This window comes from Podarcis melisellensis, assembly GCF_964234715.1.
Source record: "Podarcis melisellensis genome assembly, chromosome: 1".
NCBI classification, from domain to species: Eukaryota; Metazoa; Chordata; class Lepidosauria; order Squamata; family Lacertidae; genus Podarcis; species Podarcis melisellensis.
In genome coordinates, this window is record NC_138528.1 from 122,194,483 (window position 1) to 122,213,235 (window position 18,753).

An 18,753-nucleotide genomic window follows, 5' to 3' on the forward strand; every position below is an offset into this window, starting at 1 on the left:
TGGAGAACCAATGCCAGTCAGGTTAGACAATCCTGAGCTGGATGGACTAACTCAGTTATAAGGGAGCTTCTTACGTTGTTACACTGTCTTCAGTTCCAATAGGATGTTGGCTGCTCTGCTCCCAACTGCTCAGAGTAGGCAAAACAATCAACGTTTGCTCAGCAGAGTTCTGAGGCTCTAAGGGAGATAGATGGACTTGCTCTGCTTGGCTACTGGAGATTGAGATGGAGAGCAGAGGGACAGCTGCTGTGAGGACTTGACTTTTGAGTCCATTGAGGGAAAATCACAATCCCCAATATTTTTTTCTTCAAACTTCCTAAGAATAGCTAAGCGCAAGGATGCAGGCCTGGCTGTGGGACATTCCCTATTGGTGAATGATCCTTGGAGCATAGCTCACAGCTATAGGAAGCAGTGTAACACTTTAACGATAAACATAACAATTAATCACACAACACATCTTCGTTATGGAATTGCTCTGCCAGCATAAACCACATTTCAGGATTACTGTATTTTTTGCTCTATAAGACTCACTTTTTCCCTCCTAAAAAGTAAGGGGAAATGTGTGTGCGTCTTATGGAGCAAATGCAGGCTGCGCAGCTATCCCAGAAGCCAGAACAGCAAGAGGGATTGCTGCTTTCACTGCGTAGCGATCCCTCTTGCTGTTCTGGCTTCTGAGATTCAGAATATATTTTTTCTTGTTTTCCTCCTCCAAAAACTAGGTGCATCTTATGGTCTGGTGCGTCTTATAGAGTGAAAAATACGGTAGCTTGTCCTCATCAAAATTCATCAACATGTTACTGCGCATTTTTGCAACAAATTTCCCCTCATACTGTTTTTTTTTAAACCTTACATTCACCAATACATGGATTTTTAGGCACATTTTCCCTAAGATATGCACTTTTGTACACATTTCTGGCTGGAGGACTGAATTACAAAATTTGAAGAAATGCTAATTTCAAAGGACAGCTGCATTTTGGTTCACATGCACTTTCAGGAAGTGCAAATTAGCTAGGTTTGAGAACCTAACCAAATTTCTTTTCCATTCACAATCCAAGACAGTTTATTCTGTAAAGCTGGCATGTGTTTTTGAAAGGACTTGATTTGCAGGATTTTCCAACCTAGCATAAATGTGCTTCTTCCACTGAAAGGCACAAAGTGCAGAATATTTTCCATTTAACAACATTCCACGTACAAGCCTGGCTGAATCACAAGTGAATAGCCTTGGACAATGAATTATATATTTTTAATTAAGTTGAATTTGAATGGTTCCTATATATCTATGTATATCTAGATATCTAGATGAATGAAAGGATTCTAGCCTAGAATCTTCCAGACTGACATGTCTGTTTTCTGTAGCAAAGGAGAGTTTGATGAGAGGGCCCAATCAATTATGCAATTCCACATCACCTGTACTGAAAACAAACAGTCTTAAGGAAATCTATACATGTGATTTATTTGAATGTGTAACTCAAGAAAAAATAAGTGAATGGAATATGCATTCACACACTCTTCACTTACTTAGCCTACTTACTAATTGACTTACTAAGCAGGCTTCCTCTTCTGTCCCAGAGTGAGATAGTAAATTTGAGATGAAAACCCACAGAAGTTTGTGTTGCACAAGACTAATTTCAGAGAGATGATAGGTATGATAATGAGGCAGGCAAATGTATATCATTTTACAAAACATAAAACACCAATATCACTCAGTTTGTTGGCGGGTGCAGCAAAAACACCCAAGGCAACTTTCAACAAAAGAAAATTCACACACAAAAAACTCATTTGAAAAATACCATGGTGCTGTGTTCCAATGGCTGCTCTTTAAAAAGAGAGATCCTACCTTATTGTTTTTGCTTTGTTATTTTATATTGCTTTTGAAGCAAAGTGCCACTAAGCTCGATAGAAAGATTGCTGTGTCCTGGCTGCCTACACACCTGAAAGCCTGAGAAAACATTAATTCAACTTCAATTAATCATGTTGTGTTTTTTTTTTAAGATTCCTGTCCTTTGAACAAACCTTTCCAGTCAGAATCAACAAGTTTGCTAACCCTATTACATAGAATGAGCCACCGAGCCAAATTATGGACCGGACCATTCAGACTTCCTACTCATAGTCATTATTCCCACCGGGAGAAAGGTTCGTGCTCACATCTTCTTGCCTAAACCCAAAGCTGTTCTAATGCAAGCAGTTAATTAAGTTTGGTACAGATGTAGCTTACACATGAGGTGCCCTATGACTGGCCCCAAGTCACATGGGTTGCATGATGTCAGTCACCAGGTGACTTGTCTGACGATCTTACCTGTGAATGCTAAGCTGCATTCCTGATTGCTGGAATATGAGGCAGCCTTTTTGGCTATCTGGCTAGAATTAAGTGCACCTTTGGAATACGGACTGATAATTATTCTACACCTGGAACCCTGCTGCCAAATCTTACCACCAGGATTAGGCAGAGTTGCATTTTCTTCGCCTATTTCTAGATGTCTGATTTCACTGTTCTTTCTGACCCCTCTTGCATATGAATTGGTTAAATGTATTGCAGTTTTGCCTAGTCGTTTTTTCAATATACTCTTGTCTAATGCTGACAACAGCCTCTTGTTTGGGTCTTAAAACCGCCAACGACAACGTAATTACAGGGATTACCTTTGGGGGCATTTGGAAAGCAGCACTGTGCCAAGCGGAGAGCAGACAGACTTACTTTCTGCTTTCTAGTAAGCCAAGCCCAAGAGCTTGCACATGTCTTTCAGGAGGAGGTGTTACAACACATTTGGAGCGAGACAAAGGAGCAAAAAAGTGCAGGCCGTTTCCTGTTCCTCCACAATACCCAGGCATGCAAAACTGCTCCCAGTTATGGCGAAAGTTCAAGGCACTGCCCTCAAGAGTTTGGCATGACAACCCTTCAAGACTGAGCTCCTGCTATCTCTGTTGGACAGGACCAGTTGCTATATCCTGGTTTTCACCCTGCTAATGATTCCACTTTTTACAATTTCTAGAAAATGGAAGCCTTGCACGATTACTGTAGTTTATTCACACCTTCAACACTGCAGCAGGAAAGTGTTAAGCTTCCCTTTGTAGCAGAGAAAACCCCCTCCTTGCAAAACAACGAACTTTTGCAAAACAAAAACGAACAAGAAGAACTTCAGATGAACCTTTTTATATTTCCTTGAGAAAAAAACAGAATGAGACCTATCCATTCTCACCCATTCTAACTCTCATACATATCCGATTGTTGCATTATTGTCCGGGCATAACTCAAGCTTGGCCTTCTTTATATGAGGCAGAAAAGTAACATGCAAAAGTTTAAATAAATTAATTAACAACATCAAGCACATGAGCCCCTCCAAACCCCAACCAAGGTACCTCCAGTGATATACTGTATCTGTTGCTTTTTCTGGGGGCAAAACTTTATTTTACAGGTGCATTTGTAGAATTCTGTGGTGTATATATCACTGCTCTTTCAACATCTAGCCAACAAGAAATAGATATGGCTGGCTGGCAATAAATAAAATGTGGTTTTCTTCCACGAATGGATTGAGCCAACAGCACCAACCAAGAGTAACTCTACAAACTGGATTTTCCGATGTCCAAGTGTCAGTTCTGACAGCTTGGAGATAACGAGGCTGCAATCATCTACTCACTCAACTTGATAGTAAGCTCTAATGAACTCAATGGGGCTTACTTCTCAGTAGACGAGGAGAGGGTTTGCACTGTAAAGTGAGTAATGCTGGCTGGAACCCAAGCAGAAAATACAAACATTGCCTCTACTACACCTTCAGGACCAGACAGGTTAGCCTGATTCACAATTATTCATTCCACAATTTTGATAGTGAATGAAGGTAGCTTATACTAGAAGTCTGTGTATTAACACCAATGAATGGAAAGAACTTCTCTTGAACTCCCGCACTACAATATTTTAAGGTTGTGTGAGTGTTTTTTAAAAAGGATGCCATTAATCATCATCAGCACAGCAATGCCATTAACATTCCTTCTGTGCTTGGGCAAGATGAGAAATGTTAACCCAGCCTGAAGACATCTCCCGGGTAAGCTTGCAATGGGGCATGTTGAAAGACATGCGAATGCCATTGACATGACACTGCACATTGGGGAGAGTGGCAAAACAGACCTATCACTAGGGCTACCATGTAGAACCTTTATTCATTGGTGAATTGCCTGCGTACCATACAGGCCAAGACTGTTCTTATAAGACAAACATCTGCATGAGGATTCAATGCTGGACTTCTCTAAACTAGACTTGGTCTCTTTAATAACAAACGCCCCCACAAGTTATTCTGCTTTATGGAACTACAAACAACCAGGAGTTATAGGGGAATACCCACATGCCTTCTACTTTTAAAGCCTGTTTCAATATGGCTTGGAGGGACCGAATATGTGTTTTGTGCAATTCTCTTAAATGAAAGCATTTTTTACAGGTCAAAAGCATTATGAGGGTATCAACTTACAGTTTTATTCATTTTTTAAAGTTCAGGTTTCTAGCCGTCATGGCTGCCAAATACCTGAAAATTGGGAGAAATATTCAGCGATATTTCTAAAGCTAACAGGGTGTTCAGTGGGATCCCTTCTGTCAGCATGACCAAAATAGCTCCGTGTTCCTCCCCATGACTACCAGAAACAATAATATCTTGTGCAATACAAGGAAATTTAATCTTCGAGTGCGCCTCTTCCGAATTAAGATTTTTATCGCGTGCCCACATGCTTGAGAAGATTGGCCCTATGTCCTGAGGTGCAAAGCAAACCCAAGGTAGCAGTGTCTCCGTCGTCTAACGATGCAATTTTCAGTTTGGTGCCCAGAAGAAATGATGCAAAGGCCCCTCTTCTCAGTATAACCACCTGTACTTATTTGTTAAGGCTGAGCACTTTAGCCTGTTCCATATTTTGTGTTTCATAGGTTTTATGGTTGAGTTTGATTTTTGTGAGCGGCTTTGAGTGTAGGAGAAGTGGAACAGAAACACTATAATTTGTTTATTTTAAAAAGGGAGAGTAATTTGGTTTGACTTAGCACAATATTTTGATTTTTCAAGTGCACAGTACACATAGCTGGAGTGTTATCTCACTATGAACTTCACAAAGTTTTTATGATGTCTGGATAGAGTACCAAGAGAAAGAAAACTGAGTCGGCCTGCAGCTTGAAAGAAGCTACATAGATAGCAGAGGCAGCCAATGTGGTGCCTTTCAGATGCCGTCGGACTACAACTCCCATGAACCCCAGCCAGCCTAGCCAATGGTCATGGATGGTGGGGGTTGTAGTCCACCAGCATATTGAGGAACCTGATACAGAGAAACTCATCTCTTACTTTCCTTCCATCTCCTACTTTCCTGAGTTGCAGCATTTGAATTGGCATGGTTTGAGTGCTCACTGGAAGGACAGATTGTGAAGCTGAGGCTCCAGTACTTTGGCCACCTCATGAGAAGAGAAGACTCCCTGGAAAAAACCCTGATGTTGGGCAAGATGGAGGGCACAAGGAGAAGGGGGTGACAGAGGACGAGATGGTTGGACAGTGTTTTCGAGGTTACCAGCATGAGTTTGACCAAACTGCGGGAGGCAGTGGAGGACAGAGGTGCCTGGCGTTCTCTGGTCCATGGGGTCAGGAAGAGTTGGACACGACTAAATGACTAAACAACAACAACAACAGCTGCTGACACATGAAAACAACCTAATTCTAGCCAGTGCTTTCCTGCAAATAGTTAACATGCCTCCTTGCTGCACTGTTCATTCATTGCAACTCCTTCCGACAGCCAGGTTACTTGTACAATTTAAGAACTGGCACAAGGCTGAAGTAATGCCAAACCAGCAAAACTTTTGCACACAACAGCTGCAGGGGCAAATGCTTAACTGTTCCAGCACACAAACATTATGGCTTCTAGCTTGCTTTCTTTGGGCATGCAGATGGGCAGGGGGGACAGATCAGAATGATTCACACTGTGCTGGTGATGGACACACAGGCAAAGGCCTGCCCGTATTTGTTAATGCGTTCCATATCACGTTATGTAAAAACATTCAATCACTGAAAAATGGTTTACGGAACTTATAGCAAGCATTTGTATATCGCCTTCTGGTTTTCAAAAGGGCCCCAAAGGTGGTTCACATTCTTGATACAATATAAAATAAGAATGGGAGGAAGAAAGGGGAGATCGTTCCGTCAAGCAAGCAAAAACAGTTACAGTGACATAACATTCATAGCAGCACAACACTGAATTCCTCCCATAAAGTTTAATTTTAAATTTATTAATACAACCACTAGAAGAAGATAGCAGCGTATTCATCATCAGCGATGTTGAAGGGACGATTTAGTATGTGCTGGTAGCACTCTCAAACCACTTCCAAAACTTGATTATTAGTATTGTCAATATTAACGATTATTAATATAACTGATGCCATTATTGGTGTGCGGAATTCACATATCCTCAGTGACAAAACATTCTGCATGCATGTTGAGGAAATGAATCATTTGGTACATTACACACACACATGCCAGCTTGCAAGACCCTGAGATTATATAGGAATGCCTTTCTTTCTCTAAAAGAAGTGCATTTTGAGCAGAAGTAGCAAATTGTGCAAAATAGAAAAAGGAAGGAAGGAAGGAAGGAAGGAAGGAAGGAAGGAAGGAAGGAAGGAAGGAAGGAAGGAAGGAAGGAAGGAAGGAAGGAAGGAACAATGACCCCCTAGTTCTTTTAAGCTTCTGGTCTAACCTTGCCAAATTCTTGAACAGCTCAATAAATTTTATAATGTCAATCTTCTCTCATTCATTGCCTGAAGCATCTACTGCAACGGCTGTAGAAAATTCAAACCATGCTGCAGTTTTCTAGATCGCTAGCAAAACTATTTCCAACCTCTCGAAGCAAACTTGGGAGTGCAAAGCAATATGCAGGATGGAGCTCTCCCTGCCAAAAACAGATCTGGAAGGAACTCAACATGTACACAGTTTAATTGATGCTTTGCAAAGGAATTCACATGTCACAAAGCTCAGAGAACTTATTTTCGAACAGCTGTAAGTTCTAGGCTTATGAGAGGCATTTCCTGGCTGTAATCCTTCCTCTTCTCGCTCTAGACCGCAAACAGTAGATGAAATACTTGAGTGCAGCTGCGAAGCGTAGTACAAAGTACATACTGTATTGGGGGCCACTTCCCTTTTCTACTCACCCTTCCTCTCCGACAAACGTGACATACAGTTTATTTCTTTGCAGGTCCTTTCTTGAATAACCCATAATTTGGTTGAAGGCATCTTCCAGCAAATGGTCTCTCCTGATAATTAATCTGCACAATGAAACAAAATGGAATCAAAGGAGGCCATAATTTGTAGCTTAAATGTTTTTCCCCCAGTTATATTTAGACTGCCTGGGAAAGTTAGCACTACAAGCCATGTCTTAGGAGCCAATCTAACATTTCTTAGGATTCATTTAGATAACAGTTCCCTGGGCATTGTGCCAGAGCAATAGGGATGGATACTTCTTCTTTTCCTCCCCTCCTAAGGACAACAGGGTGCTTACCTAAAGAAATAAGCTGTGTAGGCAATTCAGTTGATGTTGGTCCAGCACCAGCATGATTCGGAATAGGCAGAAGTCTGAACTACAGACACTGACGCCAAACGTTTCCAGCACTTACAGTTTGCAATGACCGGGAATGTCTTTAATACACATGATGCAGAAAACCAATTGAATTCTGCCAAAAGGACAAGGTGAGAATGATGGAACCTAAATTCTTGAGTGGCCGCTATTTGGTGGAAGGTGTTTGCCAAAAACAAAAGCTGTTGGATGAAAGATGGTCACTCACCTATGGACATCCCTTGCAAGCTAAAGAACCCCTGGATGGTTAAGTCCAGTCAAAGGCGACTATGGGGTTGCGGTGCTCATCTCGCTTTCAGGCCGAGGGAGCCAGCGTTTGTCCACAGACAGTTTTCCAGGTCATGTGGCCAGCAGGACTAAACTGCTTCTGGCGCAACAGAACACCGTGATGGAAACCAGAGTGCACAGAAACGCTGTTTACCTTCCCACTGCAGCAGTAGCTATTTATCTACTTGCACTGGCATGCTTTCGAACTGCTAGGTAGGCAGGAGCTGGGACAGAGTACGGGAGCTCACTCCATTGCATGGATTTGAACCGCCGACCATCTGATCAGCAAGCCCAAGAGACTCAGTGGTTTAGACCAGTGCTACCCACGTCCCTTGTATTTTATTTTGTACATCACTCGTATTTTATAGCCAAGGGTCAAACGGGACATGAAATGGCAAAGGGGAGGGAACAGCAGTGTGGACTGCGGTCTCTTGGAGCTGATGTGCATTATATATATTTTTTAAAAAAAAGCCACTGAGAGATGGTGACACACACCTGCCATGTAATGTCTAATTTGGTCCCAAGTGGGCATTTGAACTTGAGTTTCCAACATCCCAAGGGAAGCGGGTGGCACTGTGGGTTAAACCACAGAGCCTAGGACTTGCTGATCAGAAGGTCGGCAGTTTGAATCCCCACGATGGGGTAAGCTCCTGTTGCTCGGTCCCTGCTCCTGCCAACCTAGCAGTTCGAAAGCATGTCAAAGTGCAAGTAGATAAATAGGTACCACTCCAGCGGGAAGGTAAACGGCATTTCCGTGCGCTGCTCTGGTTTCACCAGAAGCGCCTTAGTCATGCTGGCCACATGACCCGGAAGCTGTACGCCAGCTCCCTTGGCCAATGAAGCGAGATGAGTGCCGCAACCCCAGAGTCGGTCACAACTGGACCTAATGGTCAGGGGTCCCTTTACCCTTTACCTTCCAACATCCCAACCCAACATGTTAGCTGACATATCCTGGGAGATCTTTGCTCTCGATGGCAGCAACTAATACTCGGTGTCACGTTTATTTATTCCATAAATAAATATACATTTATATTTATTTATTTTTAAAGAAATACACCGCCACACCTAAAAGCAGTTTACAAAACCAAAGTGATTTAACCCCCCCAAAAAAACCCATTATGGATTGCCAGGGGGAAACGACAAATCACATGAAAATGAATTGTTATAAATTTGGAGGCAGGACCCCAAAACCTTAGAAATCAATAAATGGTAAGACATCCAATCACTTGGGATGTGAAGGGAGAAATACAAGCTGCAGAGGTTTTCCTGGGCTAGCCTATGCAAAAAGACCTGGCCAAGCTAGGGCCATTAATATACAGGGCCATTGAGGGTCATTGGCAATGCAAGAGAATTGTCCTCCTTCCTTGCCCTGAGGTGTGAACAGAAACCGGGGGTTTGGGGAGTTACCAGGGTAACTGGGTATGAGGTGATAGGAAGGAGGAGGAGGAGGACTGGGATCCATCTTGGGCAGGCTGGCTGAAGGCTGACTGCACTGCTGTGGGGGACAAATCCCTCTTGAAATAACCATGCTTTAAGATCTGGACTCCCTCCATGCAGACTGAAGGTGTAAATAGGTGATTAAGCCATATTTCTTAAAGCGATGAGAGTCTCTGCCATGTCTCAATTCCCCTAAAGGACCACAGATCCTGGGTAAGAGCCCGGAAACCCATGAGCTCTTGTCACTGCTCGGCAGAGAGAGCGGAAGGCACCCAACTTTTGTAACAGTATGTAACGGAACTCGGATGTCCTACTTCTTTCAGAAAAACCACTTGTGGTAGGTTTTGGACTGAGGAAACGGCAAGCTTCAAAAGGTTCAACACACCTCATCCCTCTCCCCTGCCTTCTCAAAACAGCTTTTCTTTAAAAACAAACAAAATACATCAAGCTTGGGGCTCTGCGGCATGCATTAGTGGGAATAAATTGACCGTAGCACAGTGTTCTGTTTCTGAAATATGCTCGGCTCTATGTAAGACTTCTACATACTTCAATTTCCCTGGGCCTTGTCCGTATCCTTTAGTCTCCAGCTTCCTGTAGAAATTCCTCAGCTTGGCTTCAAAATCTCTTTTATATGGAGCAGGAGCTCGTGCATTAGCCCGTGTAGTACCTGCAACGAAGCCAGAAGAAGCACTAGACCTATTTTATTAAGATCATTGTCACTCACCTTTCTGTCAGAAATCTTCAAGACTGGGAGGAAGACGACAGTGCAGTAACACCACATGCAACATATACAGGGAGGAAAGTTGTACATTCTAAGTGTGGGGACCAGCAGTAGAATGGTAAGTTTCCTGTATAATTGGCGATGCACAAAACCAGACTCTACACCCCTCATCTGAAGCCCTTCTTCATGTGCCTCCTCCATGTGTGGTCTGGAGGGTGGCAACATGAGAACGGGGCCTTCTCTGCAGTGGCTCCCCATTCGTGGAATGCTCTCCCCAGGGAGGTTTGCCTGGCGCCTTCATTATATTTTTTAGGTGCCAGGCAAAAGTGTTCCTCTTCAGCCAGGCCTTGGGCTGCTTTATATCCTACAGCCTTTTAAATGTGTCTGTGGGAAGGGGGGTTATTGTTTTGTTTTGGTTTAATGATTTACTTGTGTTTTATCTTGTGAACTGTCATGAAGGGTGGCATATAAATTTAGTAAATATCAATATAATAAATAAACAACAAGCCTGCTGTTGAGGGGATCTTTATTTTTTGCAAAGAAGGCTCGACTAGGTGGGCCTGATCAGATCCAGGAGGACGAGTCTCAGATCTTTTAGCAAACGTGCATGTTTCAGATTATTTAACACAGATTAGTTATGCCTTAACTGTTAGGAGATCCCTAGTATGAGCTCTTACTTTCCAAATTTGGTATCAGTAGGCCACAGGGGTTCTAGTAAGTATAAAAAAAGGGGGGGGGAGAAAACCGAAACCAACCTACCCCTCCTAAAGTGTGTGGGTGATTTTAAACCATGATGGACTAGTAAAAGAACTGGACTGACACAGAACAAGAAGGGGGAGACTTTGTTTTGCATAAGTGTATTATATGAGCATATGACCATTTTAATATGACAACTGTGGATTTTCTCTTAACCATCAGGAGAGAAAACGAAAGCTATGCATCCTTAATCGGAAATTTAATTGGCATTTCATAAGTGATGCCTTTGCACAGCTTGGAGAACACACATTTAAATATACACTTCTGAATGAATTAATGGTGCATACTACTGAAAACATATGAACATCCGACAATGCATTCACACACAAAGAGGGTAAACCTATACATGTCTACTCAGAAGTAAGTCCACTGAGTGAGTGTGTAGGGCTGCAGCCTCCTCCCCCGCCCCCAAAAAGGCTGTTCTAAAACATTTAGAAAAAGAGCATGCCTGATTTTTGTTCAAACCAAGATGCAGTAATCTGCTCTAGCCATCTGTGGAAATATCTAAAAGCACAAATTACTTGAATTGCCAGTTGCAACCTCAGAAACCTGCTTTAACTTCTGGTGTAAGATGACTCATAACAAAACACATGCCTAATTTTGAAAGTTAACTTCCAGACTTAGCATCTCTCAAAAGAGAACTATGTGCAGGGGGGACGGGAAACAACATTTAACAAAATGCACTGCATTTCTCTTTACTGTAACTCTTAAGCTAAGCAAGTAAATGAACTACAAGTGTTATCTTTGGGAAAACTTTAGTGAAGCAACTTCCTATTTTACTTCAAAGATTACATGCACCTAAAATGTCAGTATAATATATATCCTGGTTATGTAGGGTACTTAAAAAAAACACACCACAACCCTCTCAACACACTTGCTTCCTGGCTGTCTTCATTTCAATTTCTTTTTATAACTGCTCTGTTCCTTGGATTTCTAAACCTTACAAATACGTTATCAGAACTGAGAAGCTGAAATGGCTACATGCCCAAAATGATACCACAGCTCTTAATGAATTTCTTTGTGTGTACTAACAACACGATGCAATTTTCAAGTTCATGTGTTTGTGTGGCGGGGGGGGGGGGGGGAGAAAGAGAGATATTTGTTGTGCCTGAGAGAATGTGAGAGGGACAGAGAAAGAACAAAAGTTACAGGATTATAACATCTGACCTTTAGCAGTAACTCTACTGGCTGTTAATTCCCAAACCAGATCACTATATATATTAAAATGTCTTATCTATTTCTGTTATGGGCAAAAGGAAAGGACACACTGCCGTCACACAGGCATGGGACAGGTGACTGGGAAAAAGCAACAGTGACTTTGGCCTGATAAGAGAGGCCGGTATGCAGTTTTATAGACTAGCAGGAACAGAAAGAGATTCAGGCTGCATCCTTTTGCACAGGGACACGCTTCTGAGCAAGCTTGCACAGGTTTGCATCATTAAGCTTAATCTAGATAGCATTTTCTTTTTTTTACAGAGCCGTAAGTGGTTTGAAGGAGGCATTATTCTGCTCAAGTTACTTGTTTGTTTGCAACGCTCATGTGTGTGTGTGTGTCTGTCACCTCTGGTCAAACAGGTTTTAGAAATGGACATTAAACAAATTAATAAGGAAGGATTTGAAACTGTACAAAAACTTGTTTTCCAGAGAAAGAGCAGGGTTAAGTATGTACCTGCAGGAGCATTGCTAGCACTGCTAGGAGGGAAGCCCAATCTTTTGTCTCAGGTGGTGGAACACCTGCCTATCCCTGCCTGCTAGCCAGCCATCCCAACCCCTAGACAAGGATGGAGTGAGTGCCTGCTAAATCCAGTTGTATCCTACCACCATTGTCCCAGATCCAAGTCTTTGGTTTCTGTGCCTTCCTGGGGGGGGGGCATTCCTGGGAGGGAGGTACCCACCCCTCCTCCTCACCCACCCAGTCCCTGGCAGTCAGCAGCTTACAGGCTTTGTAGTTATTGTCCTTATTCAAATCTCATATTTGATTCCCACACTTTTATCAAAACACAAATGCTGCTTCAAATGCATATACAGTGGTACCTCGGGTCAAGTACTTAATTCATTCCAGAGGTCCGTTCTTGACCTGAAACTGTTCTTAACCTGAATCACCACTTTAGCTAATGGGGCCTCCTGCTGCCGCACGATTTCTGTTCTCATCCTGAAGCAAAGTTCTTAACCTGAGGTAATATTTCTGGGTTAGCGGAGTCTGTAACCTGAAGTGTATGTAACCCGAGGTACCACTGTACTGTACATTTTGAATACGTTTCATCTACCATTTTGTTGAAATCTAGCACTGGGGATTGCTGCTTACATACAAGTGCCCTAAATACTTTTTAACACGTTCTTATTTTTATTGGTTATTATTCCAGATGCACACAAGGACTGAGCATGACAACCGACTCTTGAATACATCACCTCACGTTTCATAAAACACCACTAAATTATCCTTTCAGCACATGGCAAGTTCTTATTACAAATCAGTTGTCACCGTCAAGAATTTCCTGGGCAATTAGAGCAATTATTCCATCCGTAAGAGCAACAAAAGAAAGGAAGGTTTACTTTTAAAAAAGAAATATTTATGTAAGCATGCCCATGCCTCTTTCTCTCTCACTCTCTCACATGCACTTTGTACGTATGTGTGGGTCTTAGGAATAAATAAATAGCATTTTATGGCTTTTCATGTCATGTAAATGGGAGCATAAAGTACTGGGACTGGAAAAAGAATTATGCGGTCTGTAATTAACACAATAATAATTTCTAATACTTTTATTATTTGTACCCCGCCCATCTGAGTGGGTTGCCCTGGCCACTCTGAGACACTTCGATTCTCAACAGAAACACAAAGGTCTCCCTGACAGACACAGTTATTTGGACAGAGTCAAGAGTATATAGATCCAATTTTTTTTGATTGACATTAACATTAAAGCCCCCAAGTTTTGATCCTAAGTTTGGGAGTGGGAAGCGGCTGTCACATTCCCAAACTTTTCCAACAACCCTGTCACCTTCTTGAGATCAGGTAACTTGGCCTCAGTGAAATGACCTTGGTCCCCCAAGGGCCAGGAGCTCATTGAACTGAGCGCACAAACGACTTTCTGTCTACCAGAAAAATATTCATACATGCAATACCTTGCATGTCATTCTATGCAATACCTTGGATAGGCCTCAGATCTCTGCAAGGTTTCTACCTGGATACCTGCCTATTAATTTACATGGACCTGCCTATTAATTTACATGGATCTTGGAATTTATGTCACGCCAAAAAGTGGGGGGGGGGGGGGAGCATAGTCTGCCCAGGCTTCCTTGACCTACAATAGAGGTACTTTTCGCTGTTTATTTTTTGTTTCGTAACACAATAAAACCTTTACTTAAAACTTTTTTTTTTTAAAGGCGTACAGTCGTACCTTGGTTTTGGAACAGTTTAGTTCCCGAACATGTTGGCTCCTGGAAACTGCAAACCCGGACGTGACTGTTCCGGTTTGCGAATTATTTTTGGAAGTCGAACATCCAACAGGGTTTCCACAGCTTCTGATTGGCTGCAGGAGCTTCCTGCAGCAAACCAGAAGCCACGCTTTGGATTCCAAACGTTCTGGAAGTCGAACAGACTTCTGGAACGGATTCTCTTCAACTTCCAAGGTACGACTGTAGTCTTTAACAAATCTTTAAAAGATTTGTTCTTATTCCAGAATACCACCCTCCAATGAGAGATAAGCTATTCAAACCCATTATTTGTAGTGCTTTCTTAAACGACAAGATTAAGAAATGGCACCCCTTTCATTTTTAGGCTTTCCAGTACTAGTGACAGAAAAGAATCACATTGGTGGCTCTATTCAATAAAGCTAAATATATCTCCACTGGCCATGCCTTACAAAGAAAATGCCTTTGGGGAAGGCTGTTTGGATGCCTACAACGAAGAATACGATATCGGTATAGCCACAACAGCCAAAGTTTTCACCTCCTGCTTGTTTGCACAAAGAAGCCCATGAAAACAGATGAGAACATTAGGTTAACTCTCTACCATTGATGCAGATGTAGCAGGGCTTACCTGGAGAGTTTTGAGGAGAGGACACTGGGGAGCCTCGTGGAGACTGGCAATAACTGGGATGAAGTAAGGCATGCGGCGGTACATATGACATTATTTCCTCTTCAAATAAACTAGAAGAAAATTTGAGGGGGAGAGAACAAGGAAAAGGGTCAAGCACATCCTCCGAACCTACCATTCCTGCTTCCAATCACGCTCACTGTAATTAGTTTTGCCTGCTCTAAAATATCACCTGGCATTCTTTCATGTATTTGGGACAGGATTCCGAGAAAGATGCATACCGTATTTTTCCATGTATAAAATGCCCCAGTGTATAAGACGCTCCTATTTTGGGGGACTCAAAATTAAGAAAATGGGGGGAGATTGCCCCCGTGTATAAGACTCACCCCCTTTTTAAACATTTTTTTTTTAGTAAAAAAAAACTAGTCTTATACACGGAAAAGTACGGTACGTTGTGGTCCCAACATCACGAATCTTTGCACTGCATCTCCTGAGAGTAGCCCTTCGTCTCTCAGTCAATGACAAAGCAAGCACTTTGTGAATGAGACACAAACAATGCTGTGGGATAAAGGGTCCATGTGCAGATAAGTCTTTCGGGTTTTTGGGGGGGGGCACGATCATGCCTGCTTGCAAGCTTTACTATGTCTGTGCGCCCAATGTTGGCACACTGAATGCCACAACTGTATAGAAGCCTCTGCATGTAGGTTAAGAGAGGAAAGGGAGATCAATGAAGGAAGGGGATAAGAAGTCTTCACGCAAGGGACAACACACAGCATATCATTGAAACAATAGCTGAGCTCCACTCTCTAATTCCCACAAACCTTTTGGCATGGGTAGGCAAACTAAGGCCCAGGGGCCAGATCCAGCCCAATTGCCTTCTCAATCCGGCCCGCGGACAGTCCGGGAATCAGCATGTTTTTACATGAGTAGAATTTGTGCTTTTATTTAAAATGCATCTCTGGGTTATTTGTGGCGCATAGGAATTTGTTCACACCCCCCCTCAAAATATAGTCCGGCCCCCTACAAGGTTTGAGGGACAGTGGACTGGCCCCCTGCTGAAAAGGTTTGCTGTCACCTGCCTTATGGCCTAAAATGTTCCTCTTCCGTGAGAAATACAACCTTGAATTCTGGTCCCTCCTAGTCAAAATTCTACCTCTTCTTCATACACATTGTAGTATCTATCCTTTGGCTGCATCTCCCCCCAGCTTCATTTCGAAGAACTGAGGGGAGAGAGAGCTTGCTGCGGTCACCTGAGCAGTTTGCACAAACGTTCCAAGCTGATTAAAAAACCGAACAAACCCATATTCGTTGTAGAACAGCACCATGTACCTTAGTAACATGACAAGGTCTGCATCACTAGACAGGCGCACGAGTCCCGGGGTCCCTTCAGTCCGAATAAACTGGATCTTCTCCCTGTTGAGGCAGGCAGAGCGTTCTAAAGCATCTCTTGCAAACAAGGCACTGACGTACGCCAGGACAGCAAGAAAAAGCACTGGGTATATCAAATGCACCTCTAGATTATCCCTCTGCATTTCAGGAACCATTTTCCGACCTGCTGCAACATGTCAACGTGAAGGGAGGAATCTCGCAACCAGCCCCAGCCCCCCATAGCCCCTAAACGAATGCATTCGGAAGAAGGGTGTGTTGTGTTTCGCTGTTGTCCTCATCTCTCAGAAGCTCAAGCGCTGCTCCCAGGTACCCAACCAATGGAAATCAATCCTTCCACTTGACACAAGTAGCGTGGCTCTGAATTCCAAGCAGCAGCTCAAGCGCCGGAGAAGGCTATTGCTATTCCGAAAGAACGCGTGTGCACCTGCTCTGCTCTCAGCACAAACGTCAAGAGAATCCTGTTAATTTTCAAGAGCACAGAACTTACCAGGAGCGAGAGAAAGGCATATTGTTCTGCAAACCCAGCTCAGTCAATTTGAGATAGTGGCAGTCTGGTGAGCTTCTGCCTGTTTTGTTTGTTTGTTTTTGGTTTTTTTAACCACTTTTTGACTGACACACACCTTTTTAGGGGAATGGGCGCAGCTCAGTGGAAAGAGCGTCTGCTTTGGATGCAGAAGGTATGCCAGGTTCAATTCCTGGCACCTCCAGGTAAGGCCGAGAGAGGTCCCCTGTCTGAAACTCTGGACAGCTGCTGCCAGTCAGTGCAGACAATAAAGAGGTAGAACAATAGCCTCACTCTACTCCCATGTTTTGCATGATGCACCAGCTCTTATACAGCAGAAACTTCCAGAGGAGCAGCCATGTTAAGTCTTTTGCACAAAACCAACAAGCAGTGCTGCGGCGTCTTAAAAGACTAAACCATTTCTAATGTCATAAGCTTTCATGGACTACAGTTTTGCTTCATCAGACGGCTTCAGATGCAGACAATCAATGGAACTGTAGTTCAGGAAAGCTTCTGCCATAGTAAATTTGTTCGATTTTAAGGTGCTACAAGAACCGCTCTTGGTTTTTAATAAGTTCCTCTCATGCATGAGCACACTTTGCATTTTTTAAAAGGGGTAAAAACCAGAAATTCTCTCTCCTGACAGTGTTTTTAGAATTCGTATATCGTTTCTGTAAAAAGCAGCCATTCTCATCCCTTTTGGTTGCTGCTGCTGGTGTGCGTGTAGAAGAACATGCCATTCCTCTTCATGCAAGCACCTCTTACTTTCAGAACCACGCAGACAGGATTTCCTTTTGGTTCATTTCTCGCCTTTCAGGGCTGTGCTGTCACTATTTGTCACTCTGAGAGACTTTTAAAAGTCTCATGATGCTGAAAGAGAACCAATGCAGCTACAGCTGGTTTCACTCTTTTTCCATCCCCATTCATCACTCATAGAGTGCTGGCCAGTAGAAGCATTCATATCCTCTCCCTGGACATAATTCAGGGGGGAAATAACAGCACCAAAAAAAGGATTAAAAAATTGCTGGCAGCTATTGGTTCACACACCTAAAGTGAAGAAGCAATGTCTGCTCCCCATCTCTGAGAAATTAATGCCTGGATTGGAACCCAGATCCGTCCCAAACTTTACATGAAACCATCCCCATCTTGGAAACAACTCATAGCTGCAACATCCAGAATAATTTCTTCGACTTTTATTTTTCCTACCTCCCGTTCTCCACCACTTTGAGCAACATTGTGGAAAACTTGTCATACCTTTCATGACAATTTGGGGAGCAGACCTGCAGGAGAACTAAGCAGAGAGAGGATTTCTGACACTGTCCTGGCCCCTGCCTGGTGTGCTCCCCCAGCCAGCAAGTGTGTGTGTGTGATTTTCTGCCTGCATCTGTGTGTTATTCCTGTCAGATATCTGCCTGGGAGTTTGGGGGCTGACTGCAGTGAATGGAATTGCTTGCTTAGTGAGGAGTTACAGCTAGGGCGTGGTTGTCATCTAGAGCCTGCCTCACTGTAAGAACAGGCTCCGCCATGCGCTGCGGGGTTGACCTCAAAGTACAGCCGCACCTCGGAAATCAAATGCCTTGGGAGTCGAACGTTTTGGCTCCCGAACACTGCAAACTCAGAAGCGAGTGTTCCGGTTTGGGAGCATTCTTTGGAATCAGAGCGTTCAACGTTGGTTCCGCAGCTTCCGATTGGCTGGTTTCCGAACATTTTGGAAGTCAAACAGAATTCGGGAATGGATTTCGTTCGACTTCCGAGGTTCGACTGTAAATGACATCCAAGGAGATTGTCCCTTTGGCTTGCCACTTTGGGGACCTGCAAAGACAGGTGTGTCTCCCTCCACAGTCAGGATATGGAACTGTAGGCCAGGCACTGTAGGAGACAGATCTGCGATCCTTACCCAAGGGGACAAATTTGGTCGGTTGTGTCCCCCCCCCAAGAAAGAGAGGGGGAGGAGTTTTGTAGAGGTGCTACTATCTTCCATCTGACATTATGAGATGCAGCTCCTATGAGGCCTTAGTTTATACCCAGAAACTGCAATTAATCAAGAATGCGGCAGCTAGACTGGTGACTGGG

General features: G+C 43.3%; 1 protein-coding gene across 5 annotated transcripts in view; it reads right to left on the reverse strand.

Annotated features, from left to right (window-relative positions):
• HECW2 (HECT, C2 and WW domain containing E3 ubiquitin protein ligase 2) overlaps positions 1-18,753 on the reverse strand; it is a 194,730-nt gene that overhangs the window by 19,824 nt on the left and 156,153 nt on the right. For all 5 annotated transcript variants that reach the window (XM_081902138.1, XM_081902139.1, XM_081902140.1 and 2 more), the window contains 4 exons: positions 16,119-16,202; positions 14,793-14,902; positions 9,826-9,946; positions 7,154-7,267 (listed from right to left, as the gene is read on the reverse strand). In XM_081902138.1, the coding sequence (XP_081758264.1) occupies positions 7,154-7,267; positions 9,826-9,946; positions 14,793-14,902; positions 16,119-16,202 (429 nt within the window). The remainder of the gene's footprint in view (positions 1-7,153; positions 7,268-9,825; positions 9,947-14,792; positions 14,903-16,118; positions 16,203-18,753) is intronic.